Here is a 25,497-nt window from a genome sequence, read left to right as displayed (position 1 = left end):
AAACTGCATTAATTCTTATCATTGATTAATATTAATCCAGTTAGTTGCCGATCAAACATACATAAATTTCATCTCAGTGTAGTCAATGCTCACGATTTAAATGCTATTTTTTTTATTTCTTCATATAAAGCAAAACAAAACATCTAAAACGATAAATATATACATATAAAAAATTCTTTCACATTTGTTAGTTTCGATTGTATTGATTTAATCCGTCTTCCGAGGTAAGGTGATCATTTATTGCAGATCATGCTATATAGGATTGAGGCCAAAATTGAGAGAGAGATGTCTGAGGAACAGGCAGGTTTTAGGAAAGGGGCACCAGAGATCAGATCCTTTGCCTTAGACAGATGATAGAAAAATATAAAGAATTGGGTCTCCCTCTGGTAATCTGTTTCTTAGACTGCTATAAAGCTTTTGACTGTGTTGAGCATGTGAAACTGTGGGAAGTAATGAAAAGAATGAGTTTTCCTCAACACACTATCAGGTTTATAGCCAACTTATATAAGGAGCAAGAAGCACGGTAAGAACAGGTGTTGGATTGACTGATTGGCTTCAAGTTGGAAAATGAGTTAAGCAAGGATGTTTACTTTCTCCTCACTTGTTTAGTATATATGCGGAGGACATCACGCTTGAAGCATTGAATGAGCTCAAGACAGGAATTAGGATAGACGGTAGATTGTTCAGTAATCTAAGGAATGCTGATGCTACAGTACTCCTTTGTAATGACATGGAAGAACTAGGACTAATTCTTGACAACGTTAACAAGATTAGTAATAACAGAGGACTTCAACTCAATCCTAGCAAAACAAAGATTATGATTCTCAAAGGAAATACAAACAGAGAAGCTCTTGAGAAACAAGTGTATCTTAATAGAGCAAGAATTGAGGAAGTCAGCAAGTTTGAGTACTTGGATTCATTAGTAATGTAAAGAATTGCTGTTCAGAAGATGTCAGAAAAAGGTTAGGAATGGCTAAACCAACTGTCAGAGACTTCTCTAAAATCTGGAAGGATGGATCTATCTCCATGGGAACAAAGCTGAAGATTTTGGATGCAGTTGTTTTTCCAACAGCGACTCTTGGATGTGAGACTTGGAACCTAAAGAAGTCAGATAAGAAACGGATATCTGTTTTTGAGATGTGGTGTTACAGAAGGCTGTTGAGGATATCATATACTGAAAGGCGTACAAATGAATGGGTGTTAGAAAAGATTAATAGAAGTTTAAGGCTCCTCAAGGATATTGACAGAAGAAAGTTAAAATATTTTGGACACATAGAAAGGATGGAAAGGAGACTTCTCAGAACAGTAATAGAAGGTAAATTTCCAGACAAAAGAGGCAGGGGATAGACCATCAATGAAATGGATGGATGGTGTGTGTGTGTGTGGAGCGACTGATCTTCAAAGAGTTGAGGACGCTAGAAAAGCAAACAACAGGACTACATGGCGAGGCCTAGTGTGGCACGTCACCGAGGCATCGGAGTGACCATACGGCATCTGTAGATGTCCAGTGAACATAGATAGATAGATAGATGACGGAAGATGTGTTTATGTGCTTATAAACTGTACAAAATATTTCAAAATTATCTTATCACTCATATGGAATATTTCACCCCAAGCGTGATTTTTTATTTAAATTCAGCTTTTATTGTATATAAAAACAAAAATATAATTTATTTTAATTATAATATTAAAGAAAATTTCTTAGAAAGTTTCATAAATTGCTCAAAATTTTCAAATATCATAATAAACCATTTTATTTTTATGTAATAGTCAATGGATAGTAAATATGAAATATTAAAAAGTTTTGTGGATCGAGTCTGTCCTCCATGGTAATTGATGGCAATGCTGTAGCCAATGAAGTTTTAACTGAGGCTCGGCTGTTGCCGTTATCTCGCCTTGACTAGAGCGTTTAGCTCAATAACCCATTTTCCACCCATTTTATTCAATCAGATGAAGGAATAAAGAGTCAAGGACTCAGGGTAACAAATAGCAATGCTGTAGCCCAAAGGTCCTCAAACGCAGCAAAGGGCCAGTCAATTAGATGTATACCAGACGCGGGCTGTATTCAATATTATTCTGTGAACCAAAACATAAACTAAAAAAAAAAAAAGGCTTTAACAAAGCCCTTTTGTTGCCGGGCCTTTACGACTTACGTAAACAGTTACACCGCCATTTAAATTTTAAATTTATAACCATTTTTATTTTTAAATTTTAAAAATATAGCAAGTTTAGAAAATATAAGTTCAATTACATTTTATTCATACTTTAAGAAAATTATTTAAATACATAATTTTGACTTACAAAAATAAAGATTTTTATCTACGAGTCCTTTTTTTAATTTGATTTTGATCCTGAAATCTGACATATTTTTCTCTGTACTAACATGTCAATATCTGCTTTCTCGTTTCGTGTTGCAATATGAAGTATTGCATTTAATCGAGAATCTTTTATCCGTGAGCGGAACTTTGACTTATTAAGTTTCATAATTGAAATTAATTGCTCACATACACCCAAAGATTGACAACATTTTTGCACAATAAATTTATATTTGGGATATTGACTGCCGAGGTATTTATAAAAATGTGGTATGCCAACTTCGTTATATTTATATTTTAGTTCAATATTGCATTGGAGTTCAATTACTTCCATTTGTAATTCTTCGTCAACATTTTCAATATTAATTAAAAAAGGTGAACTGAATAATAGTAATTCGTTTTCAAACTGGTTGAAATCAGAAAATCTTTTTTCAAATTCAATTTTCCAATTTGGGGAATGTAATTTTTAGCATCATTATTATTTCGAGAAATCGATTTAAATGTAGGAAAGTGGACTAAATTATTCTTTTCCAACTGGGTTTGCCAAAGATAGTTTTGCCAGAAATGACTTCATTAAATCATACATATGACATATCAACTGTTCACGTCCTGGAAGAGCAGTATTCAAAGTGTTTAAGTGGCTTGTATGTCAACTAAAAAGGTCAAGTCTTTGCACCAATCTTCATCGGTGAGCTGAGGAATCAATTTTCCTTTGGAGGAAGTAAAGATGTCAATTTCTTTTAAGAGTTCAAAAAATCTTTTTGAAACGACGCCACGACTAAGCCACCTAACCTCCGTATAATATAGCAAACTGCTGTATTGTAAATCCAATTCATCCAACAAAGCATTGAATTGTCGATGATTCAAGGCGTGAGAGCGTGTCCAGTTTACTGTTTTAATTACTACACTCATGACATATTCCATCTTTAGTATTTTGGCACAAAGTGACTCTTGGTGTATTATGCAATGAAGCGATTTAAATTTGTCCTTTCACAACATTTCCTTTTTCATTTGAAGTTTTGTAAACGAGTCCGACGTTAACACCAACCATAGCAGGAGCCCCATCTATAGTCACACTTACTAATTTTGACCAGTCCGCGTGAGCATTTTCAAGACTTTTCACAATACACAAATATTAATCATTTCTGTCGTTGTTCCTGACATAGGCACTGTATCCAATAGTTCTTCAGTCACATTAATATCGTCATCAACGCCACAAATAAATATTGCTAACTGGGAAGTATTAATAATGTCTGTACATTCTTTAACTGCAATGGAAAACGCTACAAAACTCTTTATTTTTTCACACAATATATCTTGGAAGTTCTCTGCTATATCTTCGATACGCTCCGCAACTGTATTTCCTGATAGGCTTATACTTTGAAATGCTTGCTTTTTTTTCCGGACATGTGATTTCGACTGCGCTTAAAATACAATTTTTAATAAATTCTCCATCAGTAAAAGGTTTCAAAACCCGAGCAAATTTTTCACTTATGACGTAACGTCATTTAGCAGCTGCATCACTCGTTGTGATAACATTCGTATATCTTTTCTGTATATTTATCACAGTTCTTAAAGTTTGTTTCATAATGGTGTTTTAGGTTATATTCTGGAATATTTTTGCTTCCACAAAGAAATATGCCTTCTCCCATTTTTCTTGAAACGTTCAGCCTTCTTGATCTGTTTTTCTTTTTTTAACTTTAAATTCAGGCATTGTTATGGGCAAAAAAAAAATAGTTATTGAGGTAAGGTTTTATTGACACATTATCATATTACAATGGTAACCTGTAACTTATTGACATTATTGTATCACGTGGCTTAAACTGACTGCGTGACAAGTAACTTCCATTCAGTATTGCCAACATTTGATGATAGAAACATAGTATAAAGATTTGCAGTAATAAGTTTACGTTTGTTTAAAGCTGCCATAAAACATTTCGAAGTTTGAATTTTTTTTCTGTTTTAATCCCCGCAGGATGTTAGAAACATTGCTTTTTAGAAAAGAAATCATAAAGGTCGCGGGCCGGATACCAAGCCGTCGCGGGCCGTATCCGGCCCACAGGCCAGTTTGCGACTTCTGCTGTAGCCAATGAAGTTTTAAGTGAGGCTCGGCTATTGCTGTTACCCCACGATGATCAGAGCTTATAGCTCAATAACACCCCATCCATACATTTTCTTCTATAGATAACGGGGAATATGAAAAGCATTCTTGCTTTACCTATCTAACCAATAAAAAAAAATCTTTTGTTGTAAACTTGATATATAGAAGGCTGAGAAGTGGGGATATATCGTATTTTAATAATAAGTAAAAGAGTAACAATCAAAATATAAATTTGTGTAACAAAACCTAACGGATTTCGTTGTGATATTGACAAAAATCGAAATGGACGATTCTGACTGCTTATGAAATGTTTGCAAAAGACCGAATACATGAAGAGAATATTTAAATAATACGATACTGAGGAAACAGGCATTTTATTGCTCAAACAAACAGCGATTGTCAATTAGAGTGAAGTAAGCTACTTATACTACAGGGATGCAGTCAGAATAATAAAAAAATTTTCTTAGCTCGGAAAGACAGGAATTCAAAGCCTATTGTGGAAATCCATTCCTTTTGTTGTTTTTTTTGGTATCTTATTAACTGGGGCTGAGCTAAGTGGCATGTGTCCCTTAAAAAAAATATGAATACACGCAGTTTGATGGGCATCACATACTGATACCTTCTAGCTTTAGTTGCTTCATGCCAATTCGTAAAGAAAAGTAGCAGAGTAATGTTATGGACAAAATTAAGGAAGCAAGAATTCTAAACAGTTTCCGATTTGTGAGGATCTTTATTGCTGTAGATTGATAATAAAACCCCTATTAAGCTTACCGTTGGAAGTAAATAAAATCAACAAAAAGTATTCTTATGGTAATGCAGCGTTGTAAATGTCAGATTGGTGACACGAAGTTGTTCGTGAAAATGTGGTAAACAGAACTGTTGGAGAGTGCACACTTCTGCTTCTTGCTATGGAGATTACATGCTCTCTCTCTCTCTCTCTCTCTCTCTCTCTCTCTCTCTCTCTCTCACACACACACACACACACACGTATACAGCGAAACAACTGCGACTACTTTCCTCTTTCTTTTCGTGTGATTTTCTTCTAAGTCTGGCACGACATGTTTCTTTTATGTGAAATGCATGTTCAATTTACGTGTTTCCATACTGGGAAATGGTCTCTCTCTCTCTCTCTCTCTCTCTCTGAGCACGGTATCTCGCAGTTAATGTTCTTTTCCAGCATTTCTGCTTCCTTTTCTCTATTCTTTTAATATTTTTAGTGAAACCACCTCAATCTGCTAGAAAAGAACGCTAAAATTCCTCGTCTGCATAAAACTCTGTTTCACAACTTTTATAGAGAATTTTCGTTCTTTTTGTTCTCGTTTCGTTCAAAAAAAAGTGAAATGAATGGCTGGTTCCTTAAAGGGGAGCAATTTGCATGAATTTTATAAGAAAGGATATTCTTTGTTTCGTTTAGTTTTGTGAGTTCAGTTTTCGTTATGAGAATCTTCCGACAAACATTTGCTCTAATGTAATAGATAGTTCGAGACGACAACAGGAAAACAGGAAGTTGTATTAATGAAACGATAGCTGATTACTTTCAAATACTGTGGAAGGAGTAAGCAATTATCGATAGCATATCTAAAAATAATTTCGATTTGGAATGACATTGAGTAATTCAGGTGTAGAAATTCTTGACATCGTGATGAGTCAATGGCTCATTACGATGTCATAAAATATACCAAAGGTTTTTTCTAATGGTTCTATTTTTACGCTCTCCCATCTTTAAGAAAACATAATCGAAAAGAGAGAAACTAATCATTCCAGATGGAATACACAATATTTGTTCTTGTTTACTTCCGGAGAACTGAATTATAAGAATATAGCGGAATGTCTTCGTGCTTAAAGTCTCCTACACACGTATTCTGTGCAACACTTTAATCCATTATAAAATTTCATATCCAGACACATAACAAATAATTTCTGTCTATATATGTTTATTTTTTTTAAATTATTTTCATATATAATTACCAATATTTATCATATAACTATCATGTGATAGCACATAAACTGCTTGGAAATAAGTTAACGGATTCTCCCATGGTCAAGGGATATCATGCCAAATAACGAGTCACGTGTTTGCAGCCGTTATAAATCGGAGGAATATGACGCTCCCAAGTGCAACTGTGCCTTCAAGGGAACTGACGGAGTTCGAAAGAGGCGTTGTGATAGGATGCCCTGTTGAGGGCCAATCTGTTCCTCAAATTGTTGACAAATTGGGCCATCCCAGATAAATAATCACGTGATACCATAGTAAAATAGAAACACGGAGAGTCAACTGTATGTGCTACCCGCAGTGGACGACCTATCACACTCACCCAACGTGATCGTAAGGTGCTACGAACGATAATATTTAAAAAACCGCCATTCGTCAGCTGACACGTTGAATGCGGAGTTCCGAGCATCGATTGAACACGAATTTGCATAAAAACATTCAGAACCGAGGCTCAAAACATGAGTTTCCATCCCCACATTGTCCGAATCAAAATGAAGCGTCGTCTTTAGGTTCGAAGAGCGTGTACAGTGGGACATGGAAGCTTGAAAACTGTGTTATGGAACGACTATCACCCTCTACAGAGCAGATGGACGAGTGGGGTGTGGACGTCTCTTACCAGAGTGCGTAACCCCAACTATGAAATTTGGACGTGGTAGTGTGATTTTATGGTACTGATTTTCCTGGTTTGGCCTCTGATCTCGGTTTGTGGTGCCACGAATATTGAACTCCGAAAAGTATCTGAACATCCTGGACAATGGAATGCTTCCTACTTTGTGGCGTTTACTGATCATTATCTCTTTCAGCAATACAATGCACCGTGTCATAGAGCTGCTGCTGTAATTGCGTAGTTTGTGGACATGAACATCACCACATTTGACTAGCGTCTACAGCGCCCTGAACTCAACCTTACTGAACATCTGTGGAATCAATTGGAGCGTCAGGTGAAGTCAATGCACGTCCACCTCATAATAGCCCAGGACCTGATTACATGCTTACAGGAAGAATGGTCCAAAATTCCCACTGATCGCTATCGTACACCTGTGGAAGGAATGTCCCGTGAGATTGCTGCAGTCCTTGCAGAGAAAGAAGGTCCTACATCTTATTAAGGCGGACGTACCATGGCTGTTCGCTCCTCGCACTATAGTGTCGGCTGACTTCTTTCCAAGCAGTGTATATCTATTATATACTTAATTTGCCCATGATTTCTTTTTCGAGTTGTGCAGATTGGTGTATACAATTGAGAGTAAATCTTAACTTTGACATTTCCAAGTTTTTTGAAATGGAGAAATTCTAAAGAGCAGCATTTTCCCCCAATTACATTTAATCTATATTACGATTACGAAGGTATGCTGAAAAGTTGTGATAATCACCGTGAAGGAATTGCGGTAGAACCATGTAATTTACCTATTATTATACATATTACCCACGGAATGTTATACTCGTTTTACAACGCTGCTGCATCATCTGCGATCTTCTGAGAAAAAAAAGTCTTTCCCTTGTTGCACAAACCAGGCATCAGTTGCAAGTATGATGTCATCATCTGCGGAAAAGTTTGTTTTTCTTTCAAGTGTTTCTGTTAAATTAGGAATTGGAAATAGTCAGATGGGACCAGGTCTGAAGAATAGGGTGGGTGAGGCAGACATTGAAATCTGAAGTTGTGTATTGTCTGTTGGGTTTCATGAGCAGTGTGAGCAGGTGCGTTGTCCTGCAAAGGCAACACGCCTCTGCTAAGTTTCCCGCGGCATTTTTCCTTCAGTAGCTCCTTCAGCTCCTTCATAATGGTTGAATAAACTGCTCCTGTAACAGTTTAACCTTTTGTTGGGGTACTTGGTAAGGATTACACCATCCATATCCCAAACGACAATGGTATGAACTTTCTCTGCTGCCTTTAGAGTTCAAAACTTCTTTGGTCGTGGAGAACCTTTGTGTCTCCCCTTCATTGACTGTTTTTTTGGTCTCTGGGTCGTATGATTAAGTCATGTTTCATCAACAGTTACAATACGAGCCAAATATTTGCACGTGAGTTCTCAAAATGGCCGAAAATTCAATCCCTTTAGATGAACAGCACACGTTTTCGATTTTAGTCGGATTTCAAACATTTGGAGATTCTTCGCTGAGAGCTTCTGCAGGTCCAGATGTTGGTAGATAATGACCCAACTCCTGAATATTCCCAGAGTCTTTGCAATGTTTTCGGCAGGTATTCGTCTGTCATCAAAGATCATGGCATGCGCCCGCATCGATGTTTCAGACGTGATAGCTGTGGAAGGGCTTCCTGGAGGCATCTGTTGTCCAGGATGCCCAGTTTTAAACTTTCCCACCCATCTGGCAACTGTTGGATATGCTGGGGAACAATCCCTTAAAGTCTCACACAAAGTGTGGTGAATCTCAGTTAAGGACGTTTCTTGCAGCACGCAAAACTTGATGACGACCTTCTCCTCCGTGTCTTCGAATTTCTTCAAAACCTCTGACATGTCTCCTTATATATCCTAAAAGAAAAAGAACAAATTATTACAATTGGGATTAAAGGGTTTAAGATATGTTCTTTCTTGTAGTTATATCAGTTTCTTTAATATCATTTTTGTTCTTGGTGTTCATCAGAACTTTTCAGCCTACTCTCGTAAATGTAATCTACGTTTAATGCTGCTACATTTGGAATCATTTAATATTCATTCCTTTGTAGTAACATCCCTCTTCCGCTAGTTGTCTGACAAGACTTTGTTGGACCTGAACACAGTGTTAATTCTTTTATATGCTCAAGTCCAGTATTTAAATTGCTTTCATAACGATTGAAAGGAATCTCTCTCTCCCCAAATGGGAAATTTGCTTTCATTTTTCCAACATTTATACACAAATGTGTTAACCTATAAAGAGATTTCAAGATTTTAATAGATTTTTCAAAGATTTTAATAGAGAATTTAGAATTGAGATTTCGTACTCATTTTCTGCAATAGTCTGGAAATAAGAATAAACTGTTTCGAAATACGCCATTACAATTCGTTTGTTTGTTTGTTTTTCTCTTCTTTATCTTTATTTAGCAATGAAGCGTGTGTTTTTGTTCTGTTCCATTACTTGAGTGATAAATTGATACCTAACATTATCTGTTTCCTTCAGAGAGAGAGAGAGAGAGAGAGAGAGATGGTAAATGGGAAGCTCTCCGACAACGAGGCTATTGGGACACAGATGTTTGATTACAGGCCTCGAAAGGTCTATTTACTGGAACTATTTCTTTCGGATTCGTATCGGGGTAATAAGATGCGTTTGTTTCCTTGAGTATCGACGATACTGTTCACTATTTTTAGACATATCTCTTTAACTGAGCTCCCCCCTGTTTATTTTACAAACAGTTTCCAAACTGAATGGCTAAGTCGTTTAGCAGATATCGCCCTTAGAATGCCTTTTAACATTCCGAATGTTTCTCTACGGTAATATGCTACATTTCCTCACAAGAAACTGCCTCGTTATTCAAGATCTAAGACATTCTTTTTACACTCAGGTTACCAAATAAATAAAGTGTCTCATTCTCTCTCTCTCTCTCTCTCTCTCTCTCTAGAAAAAGTTTTGGTACCGGGTTTTGAATGTTTGCTCACCGTTGCTGCATAATTTAAATATATTTAAATATTTGTTAATTTTACAGATCTTGGTTTCTCAACACGAACAAAACAGCCTCCGTAGCTCAGTCAGTACAGACGAAGCCCTTTGGTAAGAAAGACCTGGGTTCGATTCCCGTCCATGAAGTGAGGAACCTTCATCTGATCTATTTCGACTGAACGTGAGTTAGCTGTTTCAGACGGTGGTAGAGGGCTTTTTCACCCGGAAACTCGGGATTTTCGTCCCACAGAACAGGCACACTGGCCCGTGAACACACACTGTTCATACATACTTAATCCCATACTAGGAAGGCTCAACCAGTCCTAAGGGACGGTCAAGGAACAGGGGGAACTCCATACGAATAAATAAAAAAAACACCGAGAAAGTCATAATTACAAACCTTTCAAGTTTTACAATTATTATAAAATAATATTTTCTTACTTTGGTAAATACTCATCTTTTCGTGTTTAATTCATTCATTTTACATCCCCATTACAGACATAATATTGGGTTACCAATCGTCCTCATCCATTATGAAATACTCCCAATCTGCGGTCTAGATATGTGCAGAATTGAAAGTACACAGTTTGGTTGGGTATATCCTGAAGAAATTCAGGTGGGCATTTATAGAATATTCTGGAATGTGCTAGTACGTACAAACACTACACCAACCATTGAAGGAATGTGGATTGCCTTGCATTCATCATTGCTGCAGAATCATGTGACGTCATAGACATCTAGAGGAATTAGCGTCACAGCATGTACAAGATATTACCGGTGAGTGAAAAACCCAGTCCACCACGATATTAGGAAATGGATAATAATTCTGTTAAGTCAGTCTGTTACCTTGAGATTGCAGAAATTCAAATAATAAATGTTCACACGTACTTTTCTAAGGCTAATTGGTAGCTCAGTGCATCATATACCTGGAAACGAAACAAGTTCCAATCTTATCCTTGACGGAAGAATATTCGAAGCTTTATTTCTAAGAAAAACCTACGTTAACTTGTTTTAAAGGGAGCTTTAAGACTGTACTGTGTAAAGAGGAATAAAATGGTTTGCCGAAACACATTTGATAGCTTTTAGAATACGAAATCACTGATCAGAGGATAGTAGCCATCTCGGCATCAGGCAACTGCTTATTACAGGATTACAATGTATCCTTACTAAAACTTTATTATTTGTATCATCGTAGTTGGCTAAACGTTGTGTTATTTCGGACTAAGATAATCAAACCTTTGATTATCAGGTCTTTTTTCCTCAGAAATAAAACCATTGAGAGGCTTCATCAGCAGAAAAGATAAAAAATAATAGATATTAACTTGTAATACCATTGAAAAGAATCCATTACTCAGTCCTTTGAACGCGTATGATTTGTTATTTCTTTTCACTTTATCGGATTGGAAAATAAATGATACTGACGGTGCTGATTCATACATAGATGGCATTCTTTTTTTTAAAGAAAACAATAATAGCTCGCCACCTAGCCTATAGATGGCACTCTTTGGAGAGGGTCCTACTTTTTTATTACTAAAGAGGAAAACATTACCATTCTACGAACTTTTAATACTTTTTCCTACATATTTAATACTTTACAAATATATGTATGTTTATTTATTTATTTCTCTTACAGGGTATCCCATTTGCACGTCCACCAATTGGAAATTTAAGGTGGAGGAAACCAGTGCCTTTGTGGTCGGACAAATCGTGGTGCAATGGTCGACGTCGAGACAAGGCAAAAAATTTTGGTCCTCCTTGTTTTCAGTTGAATCCTTACACCAAACAGTACGAAGGGCACGAAAACTGCTTGTTCCTGAATGTGTGGACACCCACTTTGGACCCCTCGGTAAGGAAATACCGTGGATTAGCACCTTTTTGAACATGATTATAAATAGACAATATTCTAGCAGGGTTAAGGAGAACAGTAGCGCAACACAATACACGAAAATGCCAATGAAATCGTACTTCAACCATGATAAGGGCAAAGTTTACGTAATGACAATTTAGCAGTCTAAAACAGCATGATCACAGAACTTATCTTAATCTCCAGTGCTGGTGATTAAGATAAAGCTTATATATCGTGATCCCCTGGGATCTATCGTTGCCAAATGTTCGTTTCGTTTATAAGAAGCCTATATAATACAAACATTGCTATATATATGGTTGACTTGGCCTCCTGACCGTAGCTTCGTATTGTACGAGTATTGTTCTTCTTCAGCATGCTGTCCCTCAGAATGCAGAAAAATCATAGACTAGCACTCCTTTAATTTATATTAAGCAAAACTATTGCCTGCGGATACTCAAACGTTTTGGAGGTGAAATTTCCCAGTTTTCTTGCACGAAGATGGGAAAAAAAGCTCTTTAGGTATCTCGTGATCATACTCAGAGAATGTAAGGACAATTTATAAAACTTACAAATAAACTAACGAATAAAAAATCTCTTGGTTGCTACTGCTTTTCCCCTCAACCTTTGTATAGTTTACATTTGTATGTGATATAAAATTTCAGAGTAAAGATACTTCGGTCGAGTGGTTTCACTCCCGTAATTGCCAGAGAGGGATTCATATTCCTTTGTGACGAAAGTTTCTAGCTTGATTCAGCAAAATCAAATAGTTATTTAGTAAGTTAGCTAGGTAAACCAGAAGCAGCAAGCATATCTCAAAGTCTAGAATCTCAAATGAACTGTTATCAGATATTAAAAAGAAAGTTTTAAATACTGAAGCGCTTTTGTGATGTTTTTGAGAGAAAATTAGTCATATCTCTTGAAAGAAGCCTACATATACGTTTGAGCTGCCTGTAACAATTAAAGGTGAAAAAGATAAGTTAATTAATTCAAAAGCTATAAAGGAAAGTAAGCGGCTTGCTTATTTTAAAATCCTTATATAAATTAAAAACAATAAAATAAAATAAACAACACAGTCGAGCCCTCTCACTCTCTCTGATTTAGCTTTCATGCACGAGAACGTACATAAAATATTTTATAAAATAAAAATTCTTTGGGAGATGGACTGAGTCCTTGACTCTTTATCCCTTCATCTGAATGAATAAAATCTGTGTGGATGGGGTGTTATTGAATTAAAAGCTCTAGTCATGGCTGGGTAGTGGCAATAGCCGAGCCTCAGTTAAAACTTCATTGATTACAGCATTGCCATCCGTTACCCTGGGTTTCATTCTTCTATCCTTTACTAAAAAAAAAAAAAAAAAAAAGCTTGATTGGTAAATAAAAGTTGAAAAGAGTGATAATGAAGTAAGTAAAAACTTCAAAATATGTTATTTGTGTTTGGTTTAGATTTCTTTAAATAATTTCAGTTTCAGTGATTTATATTTTATGCTGCATTAGTTTCTTACGATTTACTCGCAAATATTGGATTTATTTATAATGGAATTATTTAGCATTTTATTTTAATTTTAAAACTTTTTTTTGAAAGTTATAGCATTGGATAATGCAAGATTCATATCGACGAAACTTGTGTCCGAAAACAACATTAAGAATTAATTTGTAACTTTCACATTAATAAAACCAAAAGGTGTATTTCAAAATATAATTTAATTTTAATTGATAATCTTTAAAAAACTAAACTTTCAGGAATTGTTTAAAAACTTTGCTGAAACTTCTAGTACTTTACGTTATCAATGTATTGTTTTAACTCCGATTTCATTTTTATTTCTTAAGAAAAGTGTGGAATTAATAGTTAAATTTCACAAAAGAACACTAACCCAATTCAGTTTTAGATGGTAATATAGACCTAGTCTTCTTATAACCAGTTAGCCACAAAAGGTTTTAAATTGCATAAAAGCCCAGGAAGAGTGGATATCAATAGAGTTTTGTAGATATTTTACCAGAAGATCTATTTCCTCATTTTATTTCTGTATCTATTTCTGTATTTTAATTTTTGCTTATGCAAAACTTCAAATTCAGAAATAGATACCGCTGCCTGTAATGGCATAATCAGAAATTTATAATTTATTACCTAAACCATTAAATTATATTACACAAACGAATACAACATATATCTCAAAAGAATATAAAAATATACTTATATTCTTCTGAGAACCCTGCAAACCGTAACGGGTAGTTGTGACCAACTACTATTTTGGAAAAGAGAACGCAGAACAGTTGCAATCAGCAAAATAACATATTCTGCAAATGATCGTTAATTTTAAATACGCACGTATAACTGCCAAATTTAAAGTAATAATATGTAAATAAAAACAGAAAAAAGAATATTAAATATAAATGTTAACTAAATGTAATAGAATCATATATTTTAACTTAAGCTTTAATTTAACTCATTCAATCATTAATAAATTTTCACAGTATTAAAAAACAAAACAAAAAAAAACATATTTATTCTTAAAACACCATAAACAATTTTAGATGCAATATTTAAAATAGAATATCTGATTTCAGGATAGGGTAACAAATGGCAATGTTGTAGCCAATGAAGTTTTAACTGAGGCTTAGCTATTGCCGTTACCCAGCCATGACTAGAGCTACTTAGCTCAATAACACCCCATTCACACAGGTTTACTTCATTCAGATGACGGGATAAAGAGTCAAGGGACTCAGTACATCGCCCAGTTCTTATCTTATAAGAACTATAAGGATCGAATACAGAATGAAGAATCAATCGACCGTGAGATGCGGTGACTGATTCATTCAATCCAATACACTTGGATGGCAATGCTGAAGCCAGTGAAGCTCTAAGTGAGGCTCGGCTATTGCTGTTACCCTCCTGCCATGATCAGAGCTTTAATAGCTCAATAACACCTTATCCCTACACTGTCCTCTACAGATAACGGGGAAGATGAAAAGCATTCTTGCTTAGCCCCTTTAAAGACAGTACTTATAAGGATTGTGGTGGAAGGAATCGACCGTGAGATGCGGTGATTTGGTGAATTTCCCTTGGAGGGAAATGGATGGCAATGCTGTAGCCAATTAAGTTCTAACTGAGGCTCGGCTATTGCGGTTACCCCTCTTGCCATGATCAGAGCTTTAATAGCTCAGTAACACCTAATCCGTACACTGTCCTTTACAGTTAACGGGGAAGATGAAAAGCATTCTTGATTCGCCCCTTTAAGCCAGTCCTTATAAGGAATATTGTAATTTTCGTTTACGAAAGTTATTCTGAAATGTTTCGGCCTAAAGAACGAGCCCACCAGTTTGGTCATCAGTCTATAACAGTGATTTTCAATCCTTTCCATAATACGGTTCACCTAGACTAATTATTAAAATTCTGCGGCACACAAAAAATATATTCTTTTTAATTTTTTTGATGATCCGGAAAAAATAGGCATAATTTTGAATGATTTATACACACAAGAAGAGGGAAGTCCAGACACTAATAAATAAATCGCTAATTAGGACATGATTTCTTTCAATTAATTTGGTTTCATAAATCTTGCGGTACACCTGAAGACCTCTCACGGCACACCGGTTGAAAATCGCTGGTCTATATCAATAAAAATATTTCCATTTCGGCCATAAGACTGTGAAGCTTACGGATAATACCTGTGGTTGTAACACTTTTTAATTTACTTTGTTTTTAACAACAGCAGGGCGAGATAAAGCATAGTTCACGGTCTTTATGCGTTCAATAGTGTATTATTTCGATTTCAATTTTTCAAACTACAACATCTGACCTAGCTTTTAGAACTGTATAAAATAATGCACAGTTTTTAATTCACAGAGAGATAAAAGCTACTGAATTAACCAATATTTAAATGAATTGAATATATTATAGCTGAAGCTTTATTTATCCACATTATTAATGTGGTCAGGCTGTAGTTTGAAAAATTGAAATCGAGTATTAAAATTTAAACTTCATTTAGCTGCAGTAATTTTTTTATTAATATTAATATAAAAAATTAATTATTCAAACACTATGATAAAGAGCCTAAAAGTCTTCCCTCTAGCATTGTTTAGATATATATCCATTTTTTTAATTACATCAGATTCAAACTTTTCTCAGAGCTTATGAGAATATAAACTTAGGCACATGTGAGTTCATCATAGTGAGGTTACTACTTTAACCAATGTGATAGACATTAATAATGTGGGAACAGAGGCGAATGAATAGGAGCTTCTTAGGATATTATTACAGAATCTCAATGTAAATACAGCTGTGGGATTAGATGGAATATCAGCTAGGATTTTGCGAGAATGTGCAAGAGAACTGGTAATGCCTTTGACTAGTCTCTTTAATTGAAGTCTTGGCTCTGGTAGAGTTCCAAGGGATTGCAAAGAGGGCAAAATAACTCCCTTGCATAACGGAGGTTTTAAGACTGCAGTGACAAATTATAGACCAGTCAGTATCTCTCAGGCGTGGTGGTAAAAGTAATAGAAAAATTGGTAAAAAAAAAAAAAAAAAGAGAGGTCGGTCATGCCTTAGTAATTTACTAACGTTTTATAATAGCGTAACTGCTGAGTTGGATAAAGGAAATGACTACACGATGATTTTGCAGGATTTTGCAAACGCGCTTGACAGAATATCACATGAAACACTGTTACGCAAATTAAAACAAATGGGGGATCGATATGACACTGGTTAAGTGGATAAGAGGGTGGCTGCTGGACAGATATCAAAAAGTGGTATATGGAGGGGCAGAATCGATGTGAAAACAGGTGACTAGTGGTGTGCCACAAGGTTCAGTGCTGGGACCACTACTGTTTAAATTGTACATAAATGATATAGGAAATAACCTGAAATGAAATATTCAGTTTTTGCTGATGATGTAAAATTAGGTACAGTAACAGTTAATCAAGGCAATTATTTAAATAGGCTGTCAGTGTGGGAAAAATATAACGGGTTTCAGTTTAATGCGAAGAAATGTAAAGTTATCTATTTCGGGATAAATGGGTTACAAGCTGCGTAACACATTGAGGTAACTGTACTGCAGGAAATAGATGACGCTAGAGATTTAGGGTAGATATAGAGAGTTAAAGTTTAGAGGACATATTGCTAAGGTAGCCCATAAGATTACTTAGCTATTGAAGAACAAGTAGAGATAAGGAAGTTGTTATTTCTTTTTATAAGGCCTTGATACGCCCACATCTGGATTACTGTGCCAAGTCTGTTCCCTTGGGTTTCTTGAGGATGAGGAGGTAGTAGAGAAGATTCAGAGGCAAGTGACTAAGATGATGAGTGGACTGTGGAACGTTCCCTATAAGAATAGACTGAGGGTGTGTGGATTGCAGAAGTTGGTTGATAAGACAAAAATAGGGGATATGACAGAAACATTTAAGTTGCTGAAAGGGTTTTATAGGATAGATGCAGGAAAAATGGTTGAGAACTTCGTCAGAGGGACCAGAACAAGGGGTCATCCCTGGAAGTTGAATAAAGGTGTGATTAATAGGGTTGTGAGGACTACATTTTTTGCTTGGATACTTGTGAATAAATGGAATAGGTTGGCAGAGTCAGCTGTGAGTGCTTTGTCTGTTAATGGGTTAAAGGAGAGGTATGATAGATTGGGTCTCCCGCGATGAGTCTTTGGACTCCATGGAGGTGCCCGTATAATAATAATAATAGGTGTGATATTGTTTGCATTACTCAAAACACATGAACTGCCCAGTAATCATGTCGCCTTTTATACGTGCTTCAAATTAGGTTTCATTGAAATTTTTATTAACAATTTCAATATAAGTGTCTCTTTTTTTTCCTCGCGGCTCATTTCAACCATGATGACTTTCTTGTTGATCACTATTACCACGTCCTGTTTTCCCCAGGCAGGTCTGGAGGTGATGGTGTGGATTCATGGAGGATTCCTACAGTTTGGTAGTGGGCATCACCCTGGATTGAGCCCATCTGGACGAGTTTCCAAAAGTGTCAATGCCGTTTTCGTTTCGATGAATTACAGACTTTATACTTTAGGGTTCATGACACTGGACATCCTGGTAGACAACGCCATTACCGACTCATTGGGAAACTACGGAATATGGGACCAGGTGATAGCTCTTCGATGGGTGAAAGAAAACATCAACTGCTTCGGAGGAGATCCGAACAAGGTAAGTAATAAATATAAAATAACAATAATATAAAATCATATTTTCGACTTCTTATTGAGGTGTTTTTCGATAAAGTGCTCATGATGAACCAATATCTGCTCTTTATTTAAATAAAACAACTATGTTCTAGTAGTATCCGTAATCTGTTGAATTTATTTAGTATTAGTTTTGTACTAGTTTGGAGAAACTAGTGTCCAGTGGACACTAGTTTCTAAAATCTAGTGGAATTATTTGACAGATTAAACAGTCTAAAAGATTAATAATTGGTTAAATCTTTTACAAATGTCAATGGAAATATCCACCGTAAAAACTAAATAAATAAATAAACAAACGTAGCTTCGAAGATGTAAGACACCCTCCAGTAAAATATTATTATTATTAGTAGTAGTAGTAGTAGTAGTAGTAGTAGTAGTAGTAGATGACACTTCCAAGGACACAGCGAGGGAAGGCACTTAATCCTCTCTCGTCACTACCTTAATGTTCTGTCCTTCTTGCATATGTGCTGCGGAGGTGTTTATTATGAAAAAGAAAATGAAAAATAAATAAATAAAAATAAAAATAGGGCCAAGCCAAAATTATAACGCTATCAGCGACCACTATTCTGACTTGGCCCTATTTTTATTCTTATTTATTTTTTAGCATTTTTAAATTCTACTATCACTGCCACTATGAGACTGGCTAACTCATCTTTAATTGAAAAGCTCATAGAAATATTTTTCGTATCATACATAGACAAATACTGTCAATTAAAGGACACGATTGCAACTTCAAAAAAGTAACAGAAAATTTATACTTGTATTAAGTGTATGTGGAAATTTACAAAAAAAAAATTACTTTATTTAACAACGTTAATTTTAATTTTATTTTAAAATGTACTTTTTTTTATCGGACATCTCAATTTCACTGTACTTCCTTGTATCTGATATAGTTTAACTCTCGAAAAAATATATCTATATTTAGAAAATTCAGAACACTGATATGCATAACATAAATAATACAGAGTACATATATCGAATGAAAAGTTGAACAACAAAAATCGACATACTGTATTTATGTAACTGACTGGGAATATTATAAACAAAAATGTGCAAAGAAAATTGGTTTAACAGGTTTTCTCTCATGATATCAAGTTTTACCAAAAATAAATTAAGTTAATATTAAAAACATTAAAGAATTTAAAGAACTATAATAGAAAATTGGTTAAAATATAATCATTTAGGAAATTTTTACTCAATAATTCCAAAGTAGCGTACATACTAACTTTTAATAAACATAATCTTAATATATTAAAAATGTCAAATGTGATAGCATATATCAAATATTTGGTTCAATGAATGAATGAATACAAATATTCGGTTCAATGAATGAATATGAATATAATTCTTGATGCTATGAATGAATTGTACGCAAAAATGCAATAATAATTCCTAAGAAGTGATGTTGGATGGAGATGGATATTACTCGTATTAAAAATGCAAGATATGCTAATAACATCCGTAGTTGAAAATAGAATAGCGCAAAAATATAGGTTATTTAAAAGAAAGGATGAATAGGAAAAATAATGATGTTAAAGATTTAATTAATTTACCAACAAGCAATGAATTCAAAGCCTACCATGTGCCCGGATGTTTCAATTTTAAAGGAATTAAAAACAGTTGCAATTGCTGATGTTTTGAGAAGTGTGCATAGAAAATAATACATAAAAACAAGGAATGCTTTACTGTCCAAATACATCGGATGCAACCATTGAACGAAAGATTTTTGTTTGAGACAATTTTTTCCAGTAACTTTGCTGACTCACTTGAAGCTACTGAACAACTGTCGTGTGATGTCGTATCACATCAGTCATGTCAGATGTCAAAGGGTGGAGGATAATTTCCTCTTAAAAATCGCTGTGTGCCTTGAAGCAGAAAATTAACTCAGCGATATTTTCGTCTTTATCTTTGTGGAAGAAAACCCGATTTGTACGCACAGTCAAACATGCTTATCAGACGGCAAGAGATGGAAGTACTCGCCGGAGAAATGGGACAAGAAAAGCGAAAGTATTTGCAGGAGCTTAGCTTGGAATCATAAAAACCAAGTTTTCATTCAACCTTTATTATTTCCTCTAAATTTATTTATCTGTTCACTCAAATGGAGACGCTAGAATGAGTTTATAGGTCTACCCGGATTACATTGTGTTGTAGAAGACCAAGACCAAAAATTCTTTCAGTAGTTGCTAAAATACTTTTTAAGAGTTTCCTAGTTATAAAGAGCGAAGTATATTATTGTCTTGTTTATGTTTATTCACGATTTAATTTTATTTTTCACGTTCAGGTAACTTTATTTGGGGCAGATGCTGGTGCAGCGTCCATACTGGTCCTGATGGCATCCCCAGTAGTTGAGGGACTTTTCAGAAGTGCTTGGCTGATCGGACCAACAGATATCTTAAACCACACCTTCGTAGATGTGTCTAAATACAATCGTGCCTTCTTTCAACAGAGAAGTGGCTGTCGGGATGCCACATGTCTCAGGAAAATGACTGCAAAGGAAGTAATAGGAACTTTCTTAGGGAAAGACGACCCCTCATTTAGAATACGAGATCAAACAGATCTCCCCATTCAGGGAATATATTCTGAACAAATGATTTCTATAGACGGTAAGAACTGTTTTTCCTAAAATGAATTTTACAATTATTTAACAAATTTTGACATGTTTTTTTTTCCTTTTTTTAGCATCTACCTTGTTGATATAAATGTTTAAACAAGAATAATTCCATTCCGATGATCTATTAGTTAACCATGTGAAAAATATATTTAAAGAGGACGTAATGTGTTATATAATAACTGACATTCATACTGATGCGTAGAAAACAACAATACATACCAATAGAATTTCTTTAAAATCTGATTTTTCCCAGCTGGATAAATCAAAAAATGAGAATAAGACAAAATTATTAATTATACATCATTATCGGCAGTTGATGTGTTATGCACTATAGCCTGACATGACCAATCTTGGCTAATAAACAACTCCACTAATGCCTTTTACTCCCAAAGGAAGTGGATGGAACTTCCGTATCACTAATTGGAAATCGATATGCAGTAGGTCTTCACCCTAAATGGCCCACAGTAGTCGAAGTAAGGACCACCTGATGTCTTATCCTAGGTAGAGCAGACAACCGTCACCTTCTTGTGTTCCCTAAATCCTAACTAGTGTAATATTGTCTGAAATAGTATGAGTTGAAATACGATCATCGTGAAGATTTTCTGGATAAAAATCATCGTAAGAGATCCAGCGAACTCAGCTTACTTTGAAAACCAAAACCCTTATAAAGTTCTTTGCATTCTAGTCGGATTCTAACGGACGTCTTTCAATCCAACAGATATATTATGCAGATTGAACTAAAAGGCATTGTTTTTACCAACTGACCTATGAAAACTATTTAAAGAATTCTGATTTTTTTTTCTAAATTCTAATATTCAAGACATAATAAAATATATCAGATACTTTAAATAGTTTTCATTCTCTCTCTCTCTCTCTCTTTCTTTCTGTCTTTAACACCCACACACACAAAATTTACTACACGCTTCAAAGTATACTTTTTTTTTCAACAGGTGACCTCTTGAAAGCCATTCCTTCGGAGATTTTCCAGACAGGACAAGGTAACGACATCCCAGTGCTGATAGGTGAGTATTCTTTACACGTCGCGTTTCTCGAGTTATTAACAATAGCACGTGCATGGAAACTATCTCTAGCGTGCAATTCGTTGCCATTTAAGTACATCTGCTTATCTCGTGACATAGGAAATTTGGAGGAAACAGTAAAATCTCCTCAGTTTTCTTTTCCCATTATCACCACTACCGCGGCCTAGAGAGACGTTAAAGAGGGAAGAGGTTTGACGGTCCGTGAAGGCGGCTTGTCTGAGGAGATCGTTATTCATAGTAGGACCTAAAGAGCGAATGTTAGCGATGCCTCCGGGGTTTCACGGAGCTTTAAGTGAGACAATGATGAATACATCAACGGAAGATGGATGACTGCCCCGGGTTCGAGAGGAAAATGCTTCGCATTGGAAAGGCATGAAGAGCAGGCGTTGTTAAGATGACATACTATTGTGGGTTTGACCTTAGATGGAAGTGTACGGATAAAATATTTATATGTTCCTGGCTTGGTTTTTCGATGTTATGATGACATGAAGGAAGGAAAGATTGATAGCTTGTTAAAATATTCCAAAGTTCAGTGCAATATGCACTGTTCAGGATTAAATTTAAATTTCACATTGGGAAAAAAGTTTGCATTAAAATATTCGGAGATATGTTCAAACTATAGTATGTTCAGAATATGTTCAGAAATATGTTCAGATTATAGCAAAGTGCCTAAATTTTCTAAGATTCTTTGACTATCCAAAGACTTCTCTTCTTCTACTACTACTTAAAATAGTCCATGAAAACGTTTTGATTTTAAACAGGTCAAGCTTAGAATTCATCTCCTCTTTAGGATTAGTTTAAACCTCTTCTACTGGAATAAGATTAATATAGGAGAAAACATTCCGGAATTTGTTAAATCTTATTTAAATATTTAATTAATGCATCTTTTATAAATGCATGTATCGTAAACATATTGCAGACTTACGACATCACTTTAAATCTTTATTTTGAAAAAGTCTTAAATTTTTGATATATATTTTTTTAAATATTTAGAATATAGGAAAGATAAATTTGTCTATCTTTTCATGCGTTTAAAGATTGGAAAGAAAACTGTATAACTTTTCTATTTTTGTTATTTGTAAACAATATTTATTTATTTACTTTGCATACAAAAGCTTCCTGTATACAGACATGACCGTATCCATAGCTTTTCCAATCTACAAAACAGTTTGGAGCCTTTTGCTGTCCAAGGCATTACTTTCCATCTGAGCCTCAACCAATTCTGTTGAAATTACAAACTATCCAACATTTCACAGACTCACTTAAACCGCTAACTCACGGACAGTTTCTGCAGTATTCAACTTTATACAGTTTTCTGCAATTAAACAGCTATTCACAGCACAGTTGAAAAAAGTAGCGTATTGGAACTCCTCACGTGGAAATAATCGCTTGCATTCATCTTGGCATCGACTCCACCAGACCATGGATGATGTCTGTGGTATTCAGGACCAAACAGATAAAATAACTTCACGACAGAAAGAAGTATGAGCGTCGGTTCGAGGATATCGTGTTCCATATGATTCCACAAATGTGCGATGAGGTTCAAATCAGATGAATTGGGCAGCCATGGAGGGCAGACGTAATGCTTGGATATAGAGAGGGGGATATTTTTTCTTACAGAACAAAAGGCACTAAAAATATTCAGTGGTTTTAAAATTTTCGCTATGCGTTTGGAAATGGCTTGCATATAAGGGATAGGAATGCGAAGAACATAAGTCTTATATTAAATATCACAAGTCTAACAGTCTGAACTTGCTGAGCATGCTATCTCCACCAAACATAGAGTTCACTGGAACAAAACAGAAATCCTTTGTGAAACTTTACTCCATTGTTCTAACTTAAATGGATCCGATGGTCTACGTCTATTCCTTGTATAGGAGATATTACGTTTTAAATCTCAGAGAGATAACATATTAATTTGAAGAAAACTTGTCGATAGGAAGTTAGTAACGACTCATGTAGCACAATATTCTGTACTCCCCCCCCCCGCCACCAGGGTACATATCAGGAATTCAATGACAACGATGATGACGACAAATATATAAGTTCATAGCCTCAGTTGCTTCTATTAGTGATTGAAAACCATCCTTCTTAAAAATGAATAGTTCAAACCAGAGCACTCTTTTAATATATTAAACTTAGAATTTTTAGGCCCGCTGTTTATATATCTTATTCTGTATTCTTAAAAAGCATTCATATACTATCAATAGATTACGCTAATAATAAAAATACATTGACTGATTGAGAAAATGTCTTCTGTGAATAAACAGGAACCGCCTCGCAGGCTGTGGACTTCTGGCCCGGTCCAGACAACCTGGAATCATGGACCTGGAACCAATATAAAAAGTACGTTACCACAAGTTTGGATAGCTTCGGTCCTCGAGTGAGTAGACTGGTCATTCAACTGTACAACGGCTCCATCTTACCAGGTAAGCTTTCTTAATTCTTGTGTTGCATGTTAGTCAGAGTACTTATGTGTTCTATCACTTCCGGTCAAATGAAGAAAGTCACGCGAATATATTGGGAAATAACTGCAAACAGGGTGCCTTTAGTCTCCAACCACACTCGTAGATATATTAATAGATAGAATAGTTTCGTCCCATTCATGTACATTAAATTCATTGCCTTTTCGTGCTCTAGCTTGCCAACTTAACTGGACTTTCTATTGGTTAATTTCATTTTTATATTTATATTACGAAGTGAAGCCTTTTGGCTCTCTTTTTTCAGTATCCAGTTATGTCTTGAGAAATATTTGACGACGTCAAATGTTCACTGAAACGTGTAAACACATAACATTATATCTTGAGAGAGCAATTGAATGGAAGACGTGAGAGACGTGGTAGAATTGTCGGGTGAAGAAAACGCAGCCCTTGTTTAGTACAGTTTTGTTCTGTAATTCTATCAATGGGTTACAGATAAATGTCAATAAAAGTATGTAAAAAAAGCCTAGGCCACTGTGGTAATCTGGCGGTTCTGTGTTTATATTTATATTTTTATATTCGTCTTAGAATCACCTCTTCAACATACTTAAAGCAATCATTAAATCAAGACGCTCCAATATATCCTAATACATCCTTAGGGAAAAAAATTCCTTATAAGAAAAGTAAGAAATATTAACAAAATAATTCGTTTTTTTTTATGGAAGAATTTTTACTCGTGTATTATCCAAATTCATAATTAAATCTTGGATTGAAATTTCGATTCCTCGTATTTACATGACAAGATATGATAACAACACAAGGCATAAGCTTTGTTACAATATGGTATTTGTTACAATATGGTACACGACCATATTGTAATATGTTACAATATGGTCGTGTTACAATATGGTATGATGGATCTGGACAGGTTGGCAATGGAATACTCTAGAAACAGGGGGGGGGGGTATATTCTGGGTGTGCTAACTGTGCACCGCACACCCAGAAAAGTCATGAAGAAATAATTTTTGGGAAGTTATTTATTTGAATGTGGTGATTCATCTTTTATATAATGGCAAGACTATTGAAAACAATTGTTCTGGAAACCGATGGAATGCCAGATCACAAATTTGCATCATTTCTAGTTAAATATACACATGACAATTATTTTTTAAACGCTAGGATTAGCTTCAAAAAAAGTCGTGTATTTATGACACTAGACACTTTTGCTGTCTGCTGTCACAAATGCATCAACAGCTATATGGAAAAGTGATCTGCATCTTGGTCAGCTAATGTATGCCATACACACATCGATGTCAGAATAAAATCGCCCAAATAAGAATGTTTTTTACCTTACATTTTGCAGTCTCTGTTGCAGTTGTAGAACTATTC

General features: G+C 35.2%; 1 protein-coding gene across 1 annotated transcript in view; it reads left to right on the top strand.

The window, feature by feature from the left end:
- Positions 1-25,497, top strand: part of LOC150104902 (uncharacterized) — a 62,242-nt gene that overhangs the window by 31,637 nt on the left and 5,108 nt on the right. Inside the window, exons 2-6 of the mRNA XM_090396048.1 lie at positions 11,631-11,843; positions 17,724-18,002; positions 20,319-20,640; positions 21,599-21,670; positions 23,959-24,117. Coding sequence (XP_090252174.1) covers positions 11,631-11,843; positions 17,724-18,002; positions 20,319-20,640; positions 21,599-21,670; positions 23,959-24,117 — 1,045 coding nt within the window. The remainder of the gene's footprint in view (positions 1-11,630; positions 11,844-17,723; positions 18,003-20,318; positions 20,641-21,598; positions 21,671-23,958; positions 24,118-25,497) is intronic.

This window comes from Typopeltis vanoorti, chromosome 7 (assembly GCF_054136105.1).
Source record: "Typopeltis vanoorti isolate ZY-2024b chromosome 7, IOZ_Tvanoo_1.0, whole genome shotgun sequence".
NCBI classification, from domain to species: Eukaryota; Metazoa; Arthropoda; class Arachnida; order Uropygi; family Thelyphonidae; genus Typopeltis; species Typopeltis vanoorti.
This window is presented reverse-complemented; position numbering and strand designations above follow the sequence as displayed.